Genomic DNA, 19911 nt, shown 5'->3' on the forward strand with positions numbered 1-19911 from the left:
TCTCATAAATATAAAGTCGCAAAAGAAATGGCAAGTAACACACTGAATTAGTATGACATTTTTGATGCAGACAAACTGAGACATTTCAAATAATGAAAACAATTTCTATGGTTTTAATTTTAGTTAACGATAACATTGCTATGCACGATGGAGACTGAAAGGTTCAGTAGGTTTTGATTCATTTTGGTTACGGAAGCTCTCAGTGTTATCTAAGTCAGTTGCCACATCCTTTTATTGCGCTTCAACACAAATTCACACTCTCCACTAATTTCTAGCCATGCCAGATATGCAGTGCTTATGAAACTAGGCTCTTGGGACGGGAGTTGAAACACATAAACCCTTTGCTTGAGGTCAGCCGGCAGCTACTGTATGTCTGTATGAGAGAGAGGGTGCAGAAGAGAGAAAAAAAAACGATAGGGGAGGGGTAGGAGAGCGTGTGTGAGGGTGTGGGGGGAGAGAAAGGCTGCAAGAATGAAGGCTGTGAGGCGGATGACGCACGATTATCTCCCCGCTGCCCGCTGATTGGCTGCGTGGGCCGCCCGTCAGAGAGCCCAGGTTTAGGGATGTGCGTTCAGAGCAGATTATGAAGCAGACCTCATCTCTGGCAGTCTCGTCAGATTGTCTCAATGGCTAAACACAAGCTTTTCCTGTTTTTTTCTCTGTTACTGTGTGTGTTTATCTCTCTGTCTTTGCCCTTCGATCAAGTGCCTGCGATCCTGGACAGGAGGTAAGAGCTGCGCTTTCAGCTCTAGCGTGGGGAGGGGGAATGGGGCAGTGATGCTGTGCAGCTGATGCACTGTTTTAGTCTTTTACAGTGGGCAAGAGACACCAAGAAAAATGCGCTTCATTAGAAAAACGTTGAAAGAGCATTTGTGGAACTGGGGAAATAATTTGATTTGTTTAGGCTCTGGATTCAGAGCATGTTGTGGTTCTGCTGCAGTTTTTCTTCGCTGTAACTACAAGACATGCAAACATGGCTATGACAATGGGACAGCAGGCAGACCCCATCCAGTGTCTGTAGGAGTCAGTTTACAGATGCTACTCCAAGAAACAGAAGAAAGAAGTGAGATCGCGATGGCTCTGGCTATATGAGCATCTCTGAGCATCAAAATCAACAAAATCAGTTTGTTGTTCTCTTTTACAGTTGCTGAATTCCTTTACTTGTATCAAGGCTGGAGTAGCATAAATATTAAGAATCAGAATTTAGATTTATTTGCAAAATCAGATCTGATATTACTGTATGAGAACAAGCAAAATCAACCATTAATGTATAATATTAGAATAGAGTAATTACATTTATGAATGTTACAATTTTGCAAAGTTTCACAAAAAATATAAATATGATATTTCAAAAGCTATCTGAATTGCTATTAATCTATTAGCTAATCTGTTGGGTTTGATAAATGTCTACTTAGATAAACTTATATAAAAATATTAATTAAAATCAATTCTAAAAATACTTGCTTTATTATTACAATACTTGTAATTATTATTTTTAAATTATATATTAACAATATACTAACTTATGTATTGTATTGTTGATTATTGTTACTGTTTGAAATAAATAATTTTCAAGTTGAGTTTAATTTGATCAAAGAAACAAAGCTGTGTTGAGAAGCAATTATTCCGTTATTTATATTCTGCTATATGTTACTTGCTAGCTCTTCTGTTATCCATGCCTTTATATGCGAATGTATGAATAATTTATGTGAATATATTATATGATGGAGATCAAGATGTCTTCCTTTAGTTCTGTAAACTACAGCTTTGGTAAACAACCTAACTTGCCTATCTCTCCCTAGATAGATCTAAAGCTTAGGATTTATAGGGATCAGAACAGCATTGCAGGCTGTTGAAACATTGGGGATCTTGTTAGTCCAGAAATGTGTCTTAGGAGTAAAAAGTGTTGAGTGGTTTACAACCCTCCTCAAGTTTCTGAGGGTCAATGTATACGGCAGACCAAAACAGACACAAATGCCAGCCAGCCGAATTAAACCAAAGGCTATAATCTTATTACCATCAAACAGACAAATCTATTTTAAAACATCACTGTGTTTGTAGAGTACTGTGCTAGTGTGCGCTAGTGTACTACGCTAATCTGTATGCTAAACCTATAATCTATATATGCAAAAGATGATATTGAGCTCTGACAGCGGCAGTGAGGTGAAGACATAGTGTGAGCGCTGCTTTTCATTACATAAATGCTCAATTCAGCACTTAGGCTACTGTGTCCAGCCATAACCAATGACAGCAGCGCAGTCCTCAGCTGCTGACCTCGGTAAACTGGCATTAGAACAAAGGCGAGAGTCACTCCTCGTGCACACGCACTCCTCAGCAGGGCTCCCAAGACCACGCTTGCTGTGCCTACACTGTTTTTAGTTTACAATTTTTAGCACAGGTAACCGGAAAGAAGAAGAAACTGTACAAACGTAGCTAAAACTCTTTGATATGTTATTGTTTTTGTTACCAGTTCATTAACGGAAGTTAGTTCAAGAGCTAGTAGCTACTAATGTAAATTATTTTTTATATATCATTTTCATTTTTGGATTTCATTTTTTAACAAAACTACCCGGGAAAAAAAGAAGAAACTGTACTGATATGTAATTAGTGCATGTAATTTAGGCGCTTACGTTGATTTTGTACGCAGAAAGACAAAACAATAGTAGAAATGTAATTCTAGAGCTACTAATATATACGATTTTTATGTCATTTCCATTTTTGGGTTTTATTTTTGAGCAAAACTAGTCGAGGAGAGAAGAAAAACTGCACAAAAGTAGTTCTAAAGCTCTTCATATGTCATTTTTCAGATTTACACACCTGCATTTGCACCATATTGTCACCTTGATTGGATTATAGCGGTTTTACGGCTCAATATGCTGCGTTGATTCGGTGCTCATATCACGCTTAGGAACCGAATGAACTTAAATGCTCTGTGTGGTAATCTGTTTATTTCTCCACAAGTCTGATGCTTTGCAGCTTTTTTAATCTCTTACATGATCACAAAGCTCTAAGAATTAATTCCAGTGTAGTGTAGAGGTGGGTGGGGTGGCCAAACTGGAGTGGTACGTAAACCAGGGTCATCTGATGCTCTCATTCGCACTCGCACACCCTGCTGACTGCAGGTGAACAGGCTTTAATCTAGACCCAGATCTGGATGTCAACGCATCCACACGGTAGTAAACCTTATCTCAGGTAGTCCGGCAGATTCTTAATAAGGCTTTAGGAGATCGGCCGCCAAGCTCATTATCTCTGTGATTAGACGTATAAACGGTTCATTTTAGGATAATCCAGCAAGTTCAAACGCGAGGGACGAGGTGGCACGAGATATATATATATGTGCAGGGTGCCATTAAGTCTTTTTTAGCCCCCACTTTGTTGATGGACTCAAGGTGCTAAGCATGTGAGAATCATGACATTCGACTAAATGTCTTGTCTTCTCCTGAGATGCTAATCTGGACTGAAGATGTCAGACTTGTGGTCATGCATCACTGCTGCATCAAGCTGAGTGGATCTATGGGAGATCTGTCTTAGACGTTGATAAGTAGGCCACAGGCTGACACAAAGAGATCAACCTCCTTATTGTTTTGCTTTGTTTTTCCATTACAGCTCGGAGGTCCCACCCTATCAAGCTGTGAGAATTAGAACAGGTCAGTATCTATTACTTTAATGCTTTTTGGGTTGCTTTCGTTATTTGTTCAACTTTCCAGCTTTTTTAAATATGTTTGCCGGCTCATTTTTGTGCACTCTTGTTTATTTATTTGCGAAGCTGAATGAAAGAGTTTTGTGCAACATTTTAAAACGCATACAGTTTACACACCATATTTTAAGTGAACTATTTTTGCTCCGCCAACAAAAATGCTTCGAAATGAAGACACAGCAGAGTCAAGCGTCTCTAAATAACACACAGCAGTGGAATTTGTTACTAAATGTGTTTTGAACATGGATGACATCAGTTTTACGGCTTGGGCATGACATCATTAACCACGCTCCTCCGCCGTCAGTGTTCATTTCTGAAAAACAAAAGCCTATGTTACTACATCCAATCAATCGCAGTAGAAAAATCACTTATATCGCCACCTACTGGTGTAATGATTTAAATCACAGAAAGATTTAGTTAAAGAGCTAATGCAAATGGAATATTATGTTTGAAATAAACAATACACTATTGTGGTTGCATCGCATATTGATTGTAACATTTTTCATTCATTCACTAAAGCTATTTTTTGTAGTATATTTACTTTGCGTGCTTAAAAGTGAAGCAGCGATTTACTGTGCTGAAATAACTCACCAAGCCATCTCCCCCACTGTCCTATTTCAACATTTTGTGATGCAGATGGAGAACATGTTGAGAGTCCAAGTGCCTCACACGAGGAGAGTTATTCGCCTGCAGCTGAAAATCCACTCAGAAGAATACTGCAGGTATTGCATTTTCCCTCATAGTCAATGTGACCTTGGCTTCCATAAGCAACATCTCTGCCTTAATTCACCCAGCATCCTACAAGACTCACAACACAGCGATGGTTTTAAAAATAACGTATCATGAGGAAAAAAGCATTTGTGGGCCAGGGAACGCCTGCTGACATATCTGCTGTCTGAACCCTGAGTGTTTTCTTCTGTAAAACCCATCAATAATGCACTTGATCCATACATCGTTGCTCAGTTTTTCCTGTTATCATTTTCAAACAGCCTTTTGGATGGCATCTGCATGCCCAGCCCAGAACCAAGCGGAAGTTACTACAGTCTACCAGCTCGGGACCCTACTCCCCACTGACTGTAGCGTACAACGGCAAGATATGCATCCTTTTCAAAGCAAAAAGACTGGCTATTCGATACAGAAACAACACTTTCCTGGACCTCACAGAGAGGGTATTTGGACCCAATGCACAAGTAGACACCAAAGGCTCTGTTTGTACAAAGGAGAAGGCCACGTATGTAAAAATTCTTCTTGCCATAGATTCAGTATCATATATAGCAGTTGTCTGGTGCCTAAAACTAAAAATGAAATTTTATTGAATATAGTATTATTTATTTACTAGTTAGAATATTATTTTTAAGTTAGTGAATATATATTTGTAGATTTTATATTTAAGAGAGTGGCCTCAATAATATTTGGACAATTTGACATTGTTATATATTAAAATATAATTGGTTATATAGCAAGGTATTTAACAAAATATTGAACCAAGTGGCATTTACTTTAAAAAAATTCAGATTTTGATTTATATAAAAAGAAAACAAAAAGAAAACAGTAGCTATATTGTTTAAAATAAAAAGTATTTGAACTCCATATTTTTTAAATAAATTAATACTTTTATTATGCAAGGATGCATTAAATTAACCAAAAGTGACTATGAAGACATTTATAATTTTACAAAATAATACATTTCAAACTTCTTTTGAACTGTTTTCAAGGTTAAAATGAAATTTTAATAATATTTTTTAAATTGTAAAAATATTCTTGTTACTGTGGTTTCGAATTTGGTAAAATAATATGTATGTATACATTCACAGATACAGATTTGTTTTGTAGTTGTACGCTGATGACAGTCTTTTTATTTTTATAGGCTATCTTTGCGTTTGGGTGATTTGGAAGACATCAGGGGACTAGTCATCAGGTGAAAACTCTTTTTCTTCTATATTTGCTTGCAGCCCTCATCGGCTGATAATTACATTCGGTTGTTAATTACTTCCTCTTGTCTGTTTTCTGAAGGCTTCAGATGTCCAACACATATTATGAATCAGTGGGCCAGAACTGGTTCACACTGGACAGCGTTCACATCCACTACAACTGGACTCATGAGGCCACGTTCAATGCTACGGAGGTCTATGCCCCTGCCACCTATTCTTACCACTGCCAGCATGTCAGCAGCTTACAGAAATATGACACCCTACTGGTGCCCAGCTCCCACACTGACAGCTCGGCAAACTGGCACATCACTTTCACAGATTTTCAGGTAGCTGCCACACAATGTGCTTGAGAGTTATCAGAAGTTTAACTGTTTTTACTGACATATATTACTTTAAATTTATTTAAATGCTCCAAAAGACTAACAAACAAACAAAAAACAAAACTAAAGTTCTGTATTGGCTTCTATGGTTCTGTGAAAAACTATCATACTATGCGTGTTAACCTGGATAATCTTTTTTTGTTTTGTGATGGTTGTTCACGAGTCCCTTGTTTGTTCTGAACACTTAAACGGAGCACTGTTCTTCAGAAAAATCCTCCATGTCCAGCATATTCTTCAGTTTTCCAGCATCTTTTGCATATTTGAACCCTTTCCAACAGTGACTGTATGATTTTGAGATCCATCTTTTTACGTTGAAGACAGTTTAGGGACTCAACCCCAACTATTAAAAAAGTTTTCAAACATTTTTCTGAAGAACAGTGCTCAGTTTAACTGTTCAGAAGAAACAAGGGACTCAACAGTCAAACAGTCGTAGGTAATCCAGGTTAACACACACACACACACAGTATTAACATTATTAAGGGTTCCCAAACTATTTTTATATATTTCTGCCTTGTGGACTGCACCTAAACATCTTTTGTGTAAAATATCTTACTCAGAACAGTACTAAATAAAAAAGTAACATGCGTTTTGTATAATATCTCTTATTTTGTCACAGATTCTGCAAGGGGTGCCCAAACTTTTGCATACCACTGTACATTGACTTAAATACTTTATCAGTTCTTAAGTTCATATCAGTCTTTCATTTCATATCAGAAATTAATTTAAAGAAATATATTTTTCTAGACAGAAAACATTTATTTTATACTTATCCCCCGCACAGATCCAGGCCTTTAATGTCCAGTCCAACAAGTTTGCTTCAGCCAGCGACTGTGCAACCTTCTTCACTCCAGCCATCCTGATGGGCCTGATCACCTCCCTGATTCTGCTGCTGGTGTTGGCCTACGCCCTGCACATGGTTGTCCACCTCAAGCACATTGACCGTTACGAAGAGCACAAAACCACCGTCTACTTCCCCCGCACCCCCGAGGCCGAGCTCCCAGACAAGAACAGCGTGTGAGGAACGACGACAGTGCTGTAAAACCAGCAGCAGGCCAGCGTGGAAAGGATTGCTAGTTCTGATTCTGGATGGCTGCGTTGTCCTCTTGGTCTTCCTCCTGCCTGGCACGAAACCCTCTCCTTATCACTGTCTTAACCTAACTTCAGTCAGAGGATGAGATCACCTGATCAATCAGGTGTTAAAACCCAGGCTGGAGCCAAAACCTGGACAGATCACGGCTTTCCAGGACCGGGACTGGGAAGCCTATGAAATGGGGACAAATAATGTGAAGATTGCCTTTTAATAGACCACCATTCTGGCGGACTTTTCAAAGCACTTCTCTGACTGGATACAAGAACTGTGGTTAGAAATATACAAATTGACAATGCGGCGGTGGCAGAAGAGAAAAGACTGTGAAACAGAAATGACTGTGGTTTGATATGGAAGTCTTCTTGGGTTTTTTATTTACAGTACTTAATAAATCACCATCTCATGCATCAGAAATGGAGTCCATAGACTGATCTGCCAATTACAAGAACTGTTTTATGACTGCCAAAGTGGTGCAAAACTGTTTGTCAGCCTCGATGGGTAACTGACAGTAACAATGTGAATACGAAACATACAAAACAATCCATAAATGTACAATGCTTAATACTATTTATGTATTCCAGGACTATACAATGTAGATTCAGGAACTCCATAAATGTACTCATTGGCTTGAAACGATCAGCTAGACATTCATATAGATCTAGATTCAACTGCTGTTTTAGTAATTAACAAACTTCCAGTATTAAGCACCTTCAAATCTATAAATATTAAGTGCGTAAAGCGTATAGCAAGAAAAAAAGACTTTTTTTAAGCTTCGGAAACTGACATATTGCACAGAATTTTTTTTATATGATCTCATAATTGCTAGATCTATATGCCGTCCCTTTTCAGGTGGATTATATAGGACTAATAGATGACTTTAGCACCCCTTGAGAATTTATAGCACAGACAGTATAACTATAGTGAGGTAATGCTGAAAGAATGCTGTACAATTATTCATGTAAGTGTTTAATACCCTCAGTATCATAATCAGTATACCTCTATATCTACAATTATAACATCAGTAACTCATTATCACAATAACCTGCAGCATGACAATGACTAGAGATAAACCTCTACCATGGCACGTCTGATACTGGAGGTAGTTATGTGTAATGTGTTCATTTGAATGACGGTCGTACACACTGAAGTGCACAAGAAGTTTCCTGAACATCAGTCAATTCAGTCTGAACAATAAACAGTGATCAGATCAAAACAGTGCGTCGTATTTTTCTATCTTCAACGGTAGAGAAACGTTGCATGCCTTTTCTTTATTGTTCTCTATTATGGTAAACAGTGGTCTTGGCTGCACAGACAGCTGCTGCAGGGATCACCGTTGTCTTTCTAGCCCGCCTCATGCTGGCTGTCTGCTACGGCCCTGGTTTTTGTGGCGAAAAAGCAGCAACCCCCTTCTGTCTGATTCTTTCCTGCCCTTTCTGCCATCTGCTCTCCTCTCACACTTCTCAGCAGGAGCCTGTGGCGCTGATCTCTTACCGGGACAGTTTACCTGTCTGCCTTCGAAACAAACTTCACTCACACATGCACTACTTTCTGCGTGTGTTTTCCTGCAGGGTCCAACAGCCTCACAGCTGGCTTTAGTCTGGCTTTGCGATACATATAAAAACAAAATAGTGTTGGTTTAGTCATGGCTGAGTGCTTCTTATTAATTGTTTTCCTCCTTAATTATTTACTATTATTCCACAGCACTCTGCTATACTTGATTCCGACTGATTAATCCGTCATCTGTGGCTACTTTTATATTTCTCGTATCACTCAGCAAATTCCTGTTACATGCAAACATAACTATTTAGTCGTCAGCTGTACTGAAAATAACCTAATCAGTTTTAATATTACTGTTGTTGCAGTGTTTGTCTTGTTGCTAGGATAACACATTTGTACATTGTGTCAGACTTAAAATATAAAATATAAATCTCAAATCAATATTTTATCATGTCCACCTCATGTACAATCAATATACACAAAATAAACCTGCATTTGAGCTGTGGATTCCTATTAATGATAATTAAAAAATATACATATTTATGAAGAGGCCTTATAATCATAGTGTACAAAATAATTATTACTATTATTATAATTTAAAAGGTAGCTATTTCCTTTACATGTCATTGATTCAACATATAAATCTTGTTGAAACTGAATCAGTATTTTGTCAGTATTTATATTTTGTTTAATTTTTCTTTACTTGTTAAATGGGGAATCTAAAAATATTAAGTATCTGAGAGGATAAAAGAAAATGGTAGTGACAGAGAAAGAGTCTAATCTACTTAATGTAGCCTACAAAACACTGAATTATTCAGGCACTTGAGGTCCATATTTTGATCCAAATCTTAGACAAACTCAGCTTCATTTTGTTGTCATTAAAGCTTCTGGATGCTTATATCACAGGGATTTATGACCATGACTCATCCCTTTCAAGGATTCAAGGTTATAGTGATGGCACTGGACAAGGTCACTTCGAGCCGAGTGATGTTCTCCGCTGGTGATCGGGTCTGATTTTTCTCAGTCCATCTTGTGCAGTCAGCACTTACGTGGGCAAGAACTATGAATGAGACAGGTTTGCTCTGTCGCCATGACAACAAAGGGAAAGATCCATACAAACGCTTTCAGTCTTCCTCTGAGCATGGCAAACTCTCTTAGTTCCACATCAGTTGCCTTGGTTGGTCAAATTTAGAAAAAGCAGCCAGACTGAAAAAGGAAACATAATCATTTCATACAGAGATTTGATTGAACTGCACTGCTTATGTCTAATGTAACATATGTAGATAAGACACAAGAATAAACGTTTGTTAAAATGTAAGATCTATCTAGCAGTTTCATAAATTTGATACCATTCTGTAGCCTTAAATGCTACATTTGTCAATATTTATATAAGGTCACACTTTTTTTTTTAATTATATCGTATTAATCCATATCAGTTGATAGCCTTTCAATTACAATTATCTAAAAAAAAATGGTAACACCCAAACACAGCTGATCAATGCAGAACAGATTAATGTACTTCAATAACCTCATACTTCTCCAAAAGCACTCAATATCAGTGTAAACCACACTGATATTGAGTGCTTCTTGATACTCGTCTACTTTTTAAATGCTCGCATTTGTCAATTGTTGTATTCTTTCGGGGACGTATTTTGCATTTTTGCCTTTGCGTTCGCCTTCAAATGATGGCAGTGTCACGTGATTGACATCCTGACACGCCACTAATATTAAAATGCATGCTTTGGTTGGCATTTGGCACTGATACAAGCACGAATGCCCACTATTGTCAACCGTTTTTACATAAGAGACGCCCTAACGAGCGAAACAATGGGCCTGAGTGTATTCTACCACGCAGCTGCAGCCTCTTTTTAGATGCCTCAGGACGCTCGTATATGCCCATGTGAGCGAGACCTCCAGACCGCCACCTCCACCTCCACGGGGGCGTCCCATGACGACGCACGCAAATCATTTCCGCAAATAAAACGACCCCTCAGATTACGATGTGCTTCTGCAGCGCTCCTATAACCCGCGCTTTCCCACACAGCCGTTTAAGTGTGTGGTTTTGTCTGGCGTACCCCCAGACACGACATTTAGACGCGCCGGTGCCCCCCGCGCTTTAAAGTAGACTCGTCCAGTTCTCCTCACCGGAGCGAATCGATAGTTAAAGAAGCCTGAATATCGCAGCTCTGTTTCTGCACCGGCTGAAGTGACATCACGAGTGTTCAGGTAACGGCGTCTGTTTACGGTCCTCCTCAGACTTAAGTGAAGGTGATGAGTAGTCTTCTTAATTGATACCGTGACGCTGAGCGGCGTTATATAACTGGCATGACGTTATGCTCTGAACGTGAGCTATGATCTGACGTTTAAAACGGGAAAAGATGAAGACCCGTGTTTGAATCTTTCAAAATCTTTTTCTGTTTGGGAAAGCTGTGATGATTTTTTTTTTTGGTTTGTTTTCCGCCTCACTGACTAGCCGGGTCGTGATTGGCATCACCTGGACATTTGTAATTCGTTTTATTTAAGCTATTTATTTGGGGGGGTTTTTAGATATGGCAATTGTCTTGAATATGGAAGTTGATGTTTTAGTGCAACTTTGACATGATTGCTTCCTTGCTGTGTTACAGTGGGGAAAACAATGGAGGAACAGAAGCTGAAAGATCCTATTAATAAAGTGTCTCTTATCAAAGGTAAAATCACATTACTGCACTTGAGCTTCTGTAGTTGCTGAAGTGTTTTAAACCGTTTAAAAGCATTTCTTGATAGGATATTAAATGTTTTTTTTGTTTTGTTTTGCTTACAGTATGTCAAAGCACTGCGGTTCTAAAATATAGATTGACTGATTAAATGTAGTTCTTTTTGAACAAAAATTGGTGATGCACATTTCTTTTAAATATTGCATACATTTTTCTAATGCATTTTTATTTATTTTTAACATGGGGTAAAAGGACAGATCGAGATATGAATACGAATTGAAATGTGCATTTTATATGGCTGTAACTATTTTGCAGTGCTCTTCTGTACTGTTTGCCAATTTAATCATGCATGGCAGAGTTTTGTTGTCATTAACTGCAAAGGAATGGTTTGGGCTGAAATGGTTTTCCAGCCTGTGCTAATACTTTAATCATGACAGAAATTTTGTCGGTCTGACTTTGTCTTTCTGTTTGTATGTCTATCTTCCTCCCCCGGAGATTCGAATATAAATTAGGCCAGAGTGTTCCTATGTGTCCTCGTACCCTGCTGAGAGATTGAGTTCTTGATGCAGAATGGCATCAATAAACATTACCCACCGCAATACCTCATGAAACGTTAATGCCTTCATCCTCTCTGCTCTGGCGGTTCTGTTTGGCCTGCACAGGCTTCGGCATTTTAGCTTAGTCATGCAAGCGAGGCATGTGAAGTTCAATTTTCTGAAATTACGTCTCTGATTGCGATGATATGTCCTTGATATGGCCATTTATGGCATGCACCCTTGAGTTTGGGAGATGAGGTCATATCTTTCTGGAGCATTTGATAAGATGGCCTGGTTTTCAGCAACCCATATTCAGAGGAAGAGGAAGGTTTGTTTCTAAGTTTAGGGAATCTAAATTAAAGCCAGTAAACTTTTGCAGAGCAATGGATTAGTTAAAAATCTTCATTAAAGTTTTTTTTTTTTTTTTTAATAGCAGCATAAAAACTTTTAAGATTCATTATGAATTTGCTCTGTATAACATTACAACTTTTAATCGAATGGCAGCTTTTTTTTTAAAACCCTAGCTATCCTTCTTGCAGATCCTAGTTTAAACCCTTCTGATGACAGTGTTTTTAGGATAGATCTATTCTGAGTCAAGTTATTAATTCATGGAATAGGCCCATTTTCTGACCTCCAGGGAAATTACCATGCGATTCATTCTGTTTAATTAACCTTTGGAGACAGGGTTTTGCACTTAGTCAGAGGGCAGAACAATCCGGCAAAGTTGAAATGCAACTCATTGATGCTGATACAGAGATAAAGACACCCATCACCCATTAACGGTTGACGAAAGAGTGATTCTCTGACAGCAGAGCGCCTTAATGGTGTCTAATTATGCATGTAATAGTTCCCATTAGATGTCATCAGCGGTGGATGTGTAATCATTTCTCCAGATGAGCTGAGCAGGAGCACTGTGGAGGCCAGTGAGTCAGAGAAGGTCATCCAACGTCTGAACCAGGAACTGCAGGAAGCCAATGAACAGGCCAACTCGGGCAAACACAAGTGTATTGAACTCCAAGGTAAGTAAAAGAGGGACTTTAAAGCAGCTCTATGTAGTTGTGTGTATCTTTGAAACTTTGAAGAGTGGGATACACTGTTGCAAACGCAACGCTGTTGAATTGCAGCAAGTAGCTGTATTAGTGCATTTATTGCTGCTGTAAAGCAATCCACCCAACCATAATTCATACCTAATCACCAAACTTGCATACTCTCGGACTATTGAGAGGGGAGCTTGGGAAAGAAACGGAATCCATTCGTCTTGGTAGAAGCGTACCAACCCGTGTTTCTCTTGCCTTAACTGAACAGATTTTCCACACATTTGAGTATGATTCAGAATTTAGTTTTATATATGGGTCAAAAACCTTAAGATTTCTGCATCCAAAGAAATTCACAAAAGCGATTTTATGTCCATAGAAAGCAAAATAAATGTAATTAAAGTGTCTACTTTTAAGGTTTCAAATAAGTTTCTGGAGAGCAAAAAATTTTGGTTGAAATAATGTTCCGTTATTTATTCAGTGTAACACAATATATAGCAATATCAAGCAAAATGCTTATTTTGTATAAGAATAAAGAAGCATATAAAGTTTTATTGTGATTTTAACTGGGTAAATAAATCTTACTGACAACCGTAGTAGAAAAACGAAGGTGCATTGAATTTAAAAATGAAAACATGCAGTGAGAAACAACAATCTACAGCAGTATTATACTTATTTATAACCCTTGACCCACATTTAAATATGAGACACAAACTGATCAGTGCTCACCTTTGCATGATTATACTGTAGGTATTTTTATTTGCATAGGATGCTTTATTAATATTATGATTATATTAAATAATTATATTGCATATGACATAATCCGCTATTATTAAAAAACACAGATTAAATATTAAGATGTTTGATTTATTTGTTTGTTTTGGGATATTATTATATGCATAAGCTTATGAATATTTAACATTTATTAGGATTAGCAGTCATGCTCAACAGGTCCCCCTAATGACCAGTTCTGTATATTGCAGGTTTATTGGAGGAGGAGAAAAGAGCCAATAAGCAACAGGCGGAGGAGTCGGCAAAACAGATAAAGGTCTTACAGAGTAAGTCAAGGAGCATGTGTTATCTGAAGTTATATTTACTAAACAATGTATTATACCAGTTGGTCTTCGTATCTACATGTGCATTCAGCTCAGCTCCAGAAGCTGCAGGAAGATATGGAGAATCTCAGGGATCAGAAGGACAGCTCAATCTTCAGCTTGCGACAGGAAGCGCGCACGGCTCAGGAGGAAGTGCAGGTGTTGCGCCGCACTATGGAGAAAACTGCAGCTGAGCGAGAGCATGAGGTCAGCGCACTGAAAGGAAACCTAGCAACGCTAACTTCTGAGCTGGAGAAATGGCAGTTGGCTGCAAGCAAGTATGAGCGTGAGCTCGACAGTGTACAGGCTAGTCACCAGCAGCAGAACCAGCAGAGAGACAGGGCTGCCAAACAGCAAGGTACCCACAACCCCACGGGCCTCTGTCGCTACAGACTATTGACTTCTAGCATTTTAAGCCTTAGAACTGCTTTCTTTAAATAGTAAAAGTCATGAACACTCATCCATGTATTGTGCTAAATCTAAATGCAAATTAATCTATTAATATTTCACACTACTGTGAATATTAGAATTGATCATGATTATAATAATTTAGATTCATTATTGCTTCGTGCACAATAACAATCATCTTCATCATAATTTAATGCACATCAGTATCATCAAAATAATTGTCATTATCAGTTCTAGGAGCAATAATATTAACTGTATATTAAAAATACTAAATTTTTATCATTATAATCAGTTATCAGTATCATGTTAAAATTGTCAAATTTTTGAGCCTCTTATTATAATAATACTAATACCAACAACGACTACTATACATTACAAATTAAAAACAATACTTCTATTAAAAATACTAAATATAAATTAGCACCTTGGCATTAACATATCCCAATTTTCTCAGCATTTAATAATGCAGACATTCTTGTGTTGAAAGTATTAATTTAAGCAAGATGTAACCTGTTACCTTTAAAAATAAATACAATTTCAAGGCTAGGATGTTAATAAAACAAATGAGTAAAAAATAAATAAATTGCTGTAATCTCATCAGACTAAAAATCTGTATTTCTTGCCAATTAAATTAAGCCTGTTTTGTCTTCTGCACATCTATAATCTCTTTGGGGAATTTGTCCTTTCTTCTCAGAAAGCTGATGAATGATATAATGTGTTTGTGGAGGTTACAAATCAAGCCCTAGGTTTATCCAACAACAGTCACTGCAGTGTTTGCAGTAATCCGACAGATATTCAGAAGATGACTCACATTTCTCACATCACTTCCACCGTTATGTAACAGAGTAGCGTTGTGAGTCAGTGTGTGTGTCTGTGTGTGTGCGCGCGCGTACATGTGCTATATCTGTGCGTTTGTGTGCATGTCTTTGGGTATGTTTTTAATTGTGTGTGTGTGTGTGTGTGTGTGTGATGCAGCGAGCGAGCTGGAGCGGCTGCAGAAGGACTGTGAGAGCCTGAGGAGGGAGTGTGCGTCTCTGAGGTCAGAGAGAGAGCAGCTGGCTGATAAACAGCAGAAAGAGAAGATCAGCCTGCAGAGTGAGAGCAGCACCCTGCGCTCAGAGAAAGAACAGCTACTGAAGAAACAGCAGCAGCTGGAGAAAGAGCTGGACAGGTGTGTTCTGTGAGCGCATACACAGTACGTTCTTACACGGTAACTTTGAAGGTGAAGTCATGTTCATGCCACTAAAAGCACCAAATATAATTGCTAACTGCCCTAAAATGGTACTGATTCCCACCCTAAACACATGCTATTAGTTGAGTCAGTGTTAGACATGTTCAAAGACTTCTGTACAGCCCCGATATTTAAACTTCTTAGGAAATTAAAGGGATAGTTCGCCCAAAAATTATAATTCTGTCTTCGGGTTTTTATGTGCCACTACAAAAATAGCGGCATGTTTAAAGTTTTTAACCCTGTGACTTTGTACTTTTATTTTCTTTTTTTTACATGGAGAAAAATAACATGCATAGGAGTGAAGAATGTCAGAATCTTCATTTTTGGGTGAATGGTTTGGTACAGGCTTACTTATCGTTTGTTATTAAAATAGGATAGGAGGACGTATTTAAACATAGAAAAACAACATTTACTATGGCTGGCAATGTTTTTCTATTTTAAAGGTATAGTTAACACAGGAAAAAATAATTGCCATTAATTGCTCACTCTTATGTCACTTCAAACCAACGTCAGACCTTTGTTAAACTTCAGAACACAAGTTAAGATGCTACTTATAAAATTTGAGGCGGCTTGACATGAAGGGGAGTAATTAATGACTTTTGAATGAAACTATCCCTTTAATCTTTTCTCATTTTGCTTAATCAATCAGTCTTTAAGCTGCTTCCCATCCAATAATTCTAACAAGCTTTGATATGAAACAAAGTTCAGATTTTAATTGTTTTCAGTTGTATCACAAAAGTTAAATGTTGTTTTGATGCTCTCTAATGCGGTGTGATAGGTAATAGATTGATATTATAGTAAACTGAGAGAGCTCCCTGTGTAGTTTACAGCTTTTTACATCCTTTCACGACAAAGTGAGCCAAATCAAGAACAAAATCAAAATAAAGATTCAGGATTTAATCATATCCTGAAATATGCATCAATACACAGCTATGCAACTTCACCTTTAAATAGGAGAAAAGCTCTTTTTGCAGACTTGTGATGTAATGTCTCTGGAATCTGAACTTGCATCCTGCCCACAGCTCCAAGAAACAGAGCACAAGCCTGAGCAATACAGTCAAGACTCTGGAGAAGACGCAGGCAGACCTGGAGAAACGGCTGAGCGTCCTGCAGGAGGAACACCAGAGAGCCACCAGCCAGCTGGAGCAAAGCAATAGCAGGATCAAAGAACTGCAGAAAGAGGTTATTCCCATCGTAGTTGAGAAAGAAAGAAAGTAGAGCTGAGACTCATTAGCAGGCATGTCACAAAAGAGCTTTGCTCCTAAAAAAAGACCTGGCCCCTGGACACACATACTGTGTGTGTGTGTGTTATTGACTAGGCTCATTGCTTCATCTGAAAGATTCCTACTTTTTTTGCTCTCAGTATGAGGAGATCCAGGCAGAGCTGTCAGGCCTCAGGGAGAAGTATGAGAATGCAGAGGAGGAGAAACGCTCCTTCAATCTGGAGCTGCAGCAGAGCCAAGAGCGCCTGAGGCTTCTGCAGGACAAAGAAAACCATGTGAGTGTTCAATCCACGTAATGCTGATGTTCAACAACAGGGGCACTGACAATAGGGACAGTTCAAGAGGAAAGAGTGCATATATTGCATTGTTTTTTGTCCTTAAAATCAGCGCTAAAAACATTAGTATTATTTTTTTTGACAATGCACTTCTTACAGTTTGTTTAAACATTTTGTATAGTCTAAAGGTGAAGTGTGTAATTTCATTTTGTGTAGGTTTTCCCAAATACTTCTACAAAAATTTACGTAAATAGAACATAAAACCAAGCTTGTGTTGTGATCATTAACTTCTCTCAGAGAAAAAAAAAAACTTTAGGATGCATGCAAGGTTTTTCCTACAACTCTATATGACAAAAAAGTATTATTATTAGTATTATTGTTATTAGTATTATTTTTTTATATATATTTATTGTTATTATTATTTTTATTTAAACAGGCAAGATTGTTGTTAAATTCTATAAAGTTCTTATAATAACATTATTAATATATTTATATAAAATAATATAAAAAATCAAACAACAAAAATTCCAAACTCGCAGCTGTGGTTGACCCAAAAGTTGCCATGTCACATTTTAAAAAAACATCTGCGTTGTTTCTGCACATTGAACTGGAAGAGGGGAAGAGTTTTAACTATAAAACAATTACACACTTCACTTTTGAATTCCTTATCTTGATGACAGTTAAATTCTCCAGTCCAATAATAGCGCACATAAACACAAGCCACTCATTCAGTAATATCCCTCCCTTCCCTCCTTTAGCTGTCTTTATTGCAGCCCATCCTAGCCGTAGCCATCGGCCTTGTCCTGGCTTTGCTGTATTGGTGCTTGGGCCCATTGTGGTAGAAAGGTACACAGTGCTCCTGTCCCGTCTCATTCCTCTGCTTAAGCATCCATCATCCTCAGGGCTATGCATGACCACTAAACAATTCTCTCAGCTTAAGCTAGCAAATACTGTCCGGTCGTCCGCAAAACGCTTCTGGTCCCCTACTACAGGTCCGCTTTGTATTATAAGACGCACACTAACAAGTGTCTCTAACGAATCAACTCCATTTTGTAGGTTGTAGTTTTCCAGCGTAGCTCTGAGGCATCCCGGCTCTCTTTGTCTTCTGCCGTCCTCGTCTTGTGTGTCTTGACCTCAGTTTCTCCGCGTCCCGTCCTTGTGGCTTTTGTGTCCCCGTCTCGGCTCATGTGCATCCCTGATTGTAAACTTGTTCTGATAGGTGATGCGGTACTACAGATGATGTCATCTGCATGTTTGTTCTTGCAGGGAAAATGGATCCGGTGGATGCCCGTCGCTGCTGTAACCATTGCCGTGACGGGGTATTTGCTTTCAAAGACCTCAAAATGAACAACGTGATGAACCAGTAACAAGCACACGCACCATGACATGCATACCTAGTAAATGTTTCTCAAACGTGTTGACATTTGTATCCTTTTAGTCTGTGTGGTGTTAGTCTGAGTAACGAGCGTCTAAATGCAACTTCTTACTCAAGTATTGAAGGCCTTAGGATAATAACGTCACCTTATTCTCTCATTTGCACCATATCATTATTATTATTATTTTGTTTGTTTTTTTTAATTAGAGGTTCTGTATGCATTGCATTTTGAAGTATCAAATAACAGGCATTTTATTGAACACTGTTGCTTTGCCAAACAAACACTTAGTGAATTGCCTTATATAACATAACATTAGATAAACAAACGTTTATACCTCCTTGAATGAGCACTTCCATACGAGGAAATTATTCAGAATTGTAAAGCCCACTACAATAACATATTCAAGACCATTGAGTGTTACGTTTTAACTCAATCATATGTTTTGTGGCTTAAAGGCCTAAACCTGCCATATAATGTCAGTCTTTGCACCTTATATGAGGCCATTAGTGATTAGTCTATGCACTGTACTTTATCGTGATAAGGATCTGACGAGATGATGATGATGATGATGATGATGATAAGCACTGTTTACTTAGATGTTAGAGCGCTAATGTGTCCGAAGGAGACCTATTATAGAGTGTTTATGATTTATTATGTTTATTACTTGTACAGAGATTTAAGCAAAAACTACCCGATCTAACAGATGATAATTGCAATAAATGAGCAAAAGTGAAGTTCAACCCAATTAAGTCCCTGTTTAATTTGTGTACATTTATTTATGCATACATTTGATTTGAATAACTTTACAATAGTCTCAGATTGTTGACGTTTGGTACCATTACTAATATGCAGCAAAAATGGCTTATTTCTACTTTAATGTTAATGTATTCATATACTATTATTTATTTTTCATTTTTGTTAGTTTATATTACAGCAGATAAAGCCATTAGATTGTGTCAGTCTGAGTTTTCAGTCTGTATTGCAATGTAATCCAATAATGACAATGCAGAGTGTCCAATAATGTAATCCATGGTTTCATGGTACATGGCAATGTACAATTTGACCACTGCTTTACAAACAGATGTCTCTTATGAGACTGTTCTTTTCAGTTAATCGAAAACATACAGCGTTGCCAGGTCTGTGAAACAAAACCAGCCTAATTCCTATCAATTTTTTTTGTGTGTTTTTCCTCTCCGTCAGAGGTACACTCCTTTTTAAATGACAAGACAGAGAGACCGCTTAAAAAAAATAAATGCATGAAAAACACAGACTTGGCAGCACTGAGCGTGACCAGTGTTAGTCTTAAATCTTACAAAGAATGATTGATGAACTGGTTCTTTCTAGTGAATCAAAAACAGAACACAGAAAATGTTAGTATCAGACTGTTTGACTCTTGACAAAAGCGAGCTGCTGCTTTTTAGTGAAACAAAACCCTAACAAGTGATCAGT

General features: G+C 38.0%; 2 protein-coding genes across 3 annotated transcripts; both read left to right on the forward strand.

Moving 5' to 3' along the window:
- Nucleotides 1-528: 528 nt before the first annotated feature.
- Nucleotides 529-8308, forward strand: atp6ap1lb (ATPase H+ transporting accessory protein 1 like b). The gene is made up of 7 exons (XM_043224116.1): nucleotides 529-727; nucleotides 3607-3647; nucleotides 4334-4419; nucleotides 4687-4928; nucleotides 5565-5615; nucleotides 5711-5954; nucleotides 6790-8308. The coding sequence occupies exons 1-7, from the start codon at nucleotides 627-629 to the stop codon at nucleotides 7024-7026; spliced, it is 1002 nt and encodes a 333-aa protein (XP_043080051.1). The 5' UTR covers nucleotides 529-626; the 3' UTR covers nucleotides 7027-8308.
- Nucleotides 8309-10632: 2324 nt separating this feature from the next.
- slmapb (sarcolemma associated protein b) lies at nucleotides 10633-19207 on the forward strand. 2 transcript variants are annotated; one of them, XM_043225498.1, is made up of 10 exons: nucleotides 10633-10818; nucleotides 11217-11279; nucleotides 12715-12840; nucleotides 13839-13913; nucleotides 14002-14307; nucleotides 15333-15528; nucleotides 16611-16770; nucleotides 16952-17086; nucleotides 17845-17932; nucleotides 18353-19207. In XM_043225498.1, the coding sequence occupies exons 2-9, from the start codon at nucleotides 11228-11230 to the stop codon at nucleotides 17926-17928; spliced, it is 1134 nt and encodes a 377-aa protein (XP_043081433.1). In that variant the 5' UTR covers nucleotides 10633-10818; nucleotides 11217-11227; the 3' UTR covers nucleotides 17929-17932; nucleotides 18353-19207. The 2 variants fall into 2 exon arrangements, with proteins under 2 accessions (XP_043081433.1, XP_043081434.1); XM_043225499.1 differs by lacking the exon at nucleotides 17845-17932.
- Nucleotides 19208-19911: the final 704 nt, after the last annotated feature.

The sequence above is a fragment of the Puntigrus tetrazona genome, chromosome 23 (assembly GCF_018831695.1).
Source record: "Puntigrus tetrazona isolate hp1 chromosome 23, ASM1883169v1, whole genome shotgun sequence".
NCBI lineage: Eukaryota > Metazoa > Chordata > Actinopteri > Cypriniformes > Cyprinidae > Puntigrus > Puntigrus tetrazona.

Excerpts from the sequence above, each read along its gene's own strand:
- atp6ap1lb (XM_043224116.1), top strand. The coding sequence starts at position 627 with ATGGCTAAACACAAGCTTTTCCTGTTTTTTTCTCTGTTACTGTGTGTG. Across the intron at positions 3,648-4,333 it reads AGCTGTGAGAATTAGAACAG|ATGGAGAACATGTTGAGAGT; the intron begins GTCAGTATCTAT and ends TTTGTGATGCAG. Across the intron at positions 4,929-5,564 it reads TGTACAAAGGAGAAGGCCAC|GCTATCTTTGCGTTTGGGTG; the intron begins GTATGTAAAAAT and ends TTATTTTTATAG.
- slmapb (XM_043225498.1), top strand. The coding sequence starts at position 11,228 with ATGGAGGAACAGAAGCTGAAAGATCCTATTAATAAAGTGTCTCTTATC. Across the intron at positions 12,841-13,838 it reads CAAGTGTATTGAACTCCAAG|GTTTATTGGAGGAGGAGAAA; the intron begins GTAAGTAAAAGA and ends TGTATATTGCAG. Across the intron at positions 15,529-16,610 it reads CTGGAGAAAGAGCTGGACAG|CTCCAAGAAACAGAGCACAA; the intron begins GTGTGTTCTGTG and ends TCCTGCCCACAG.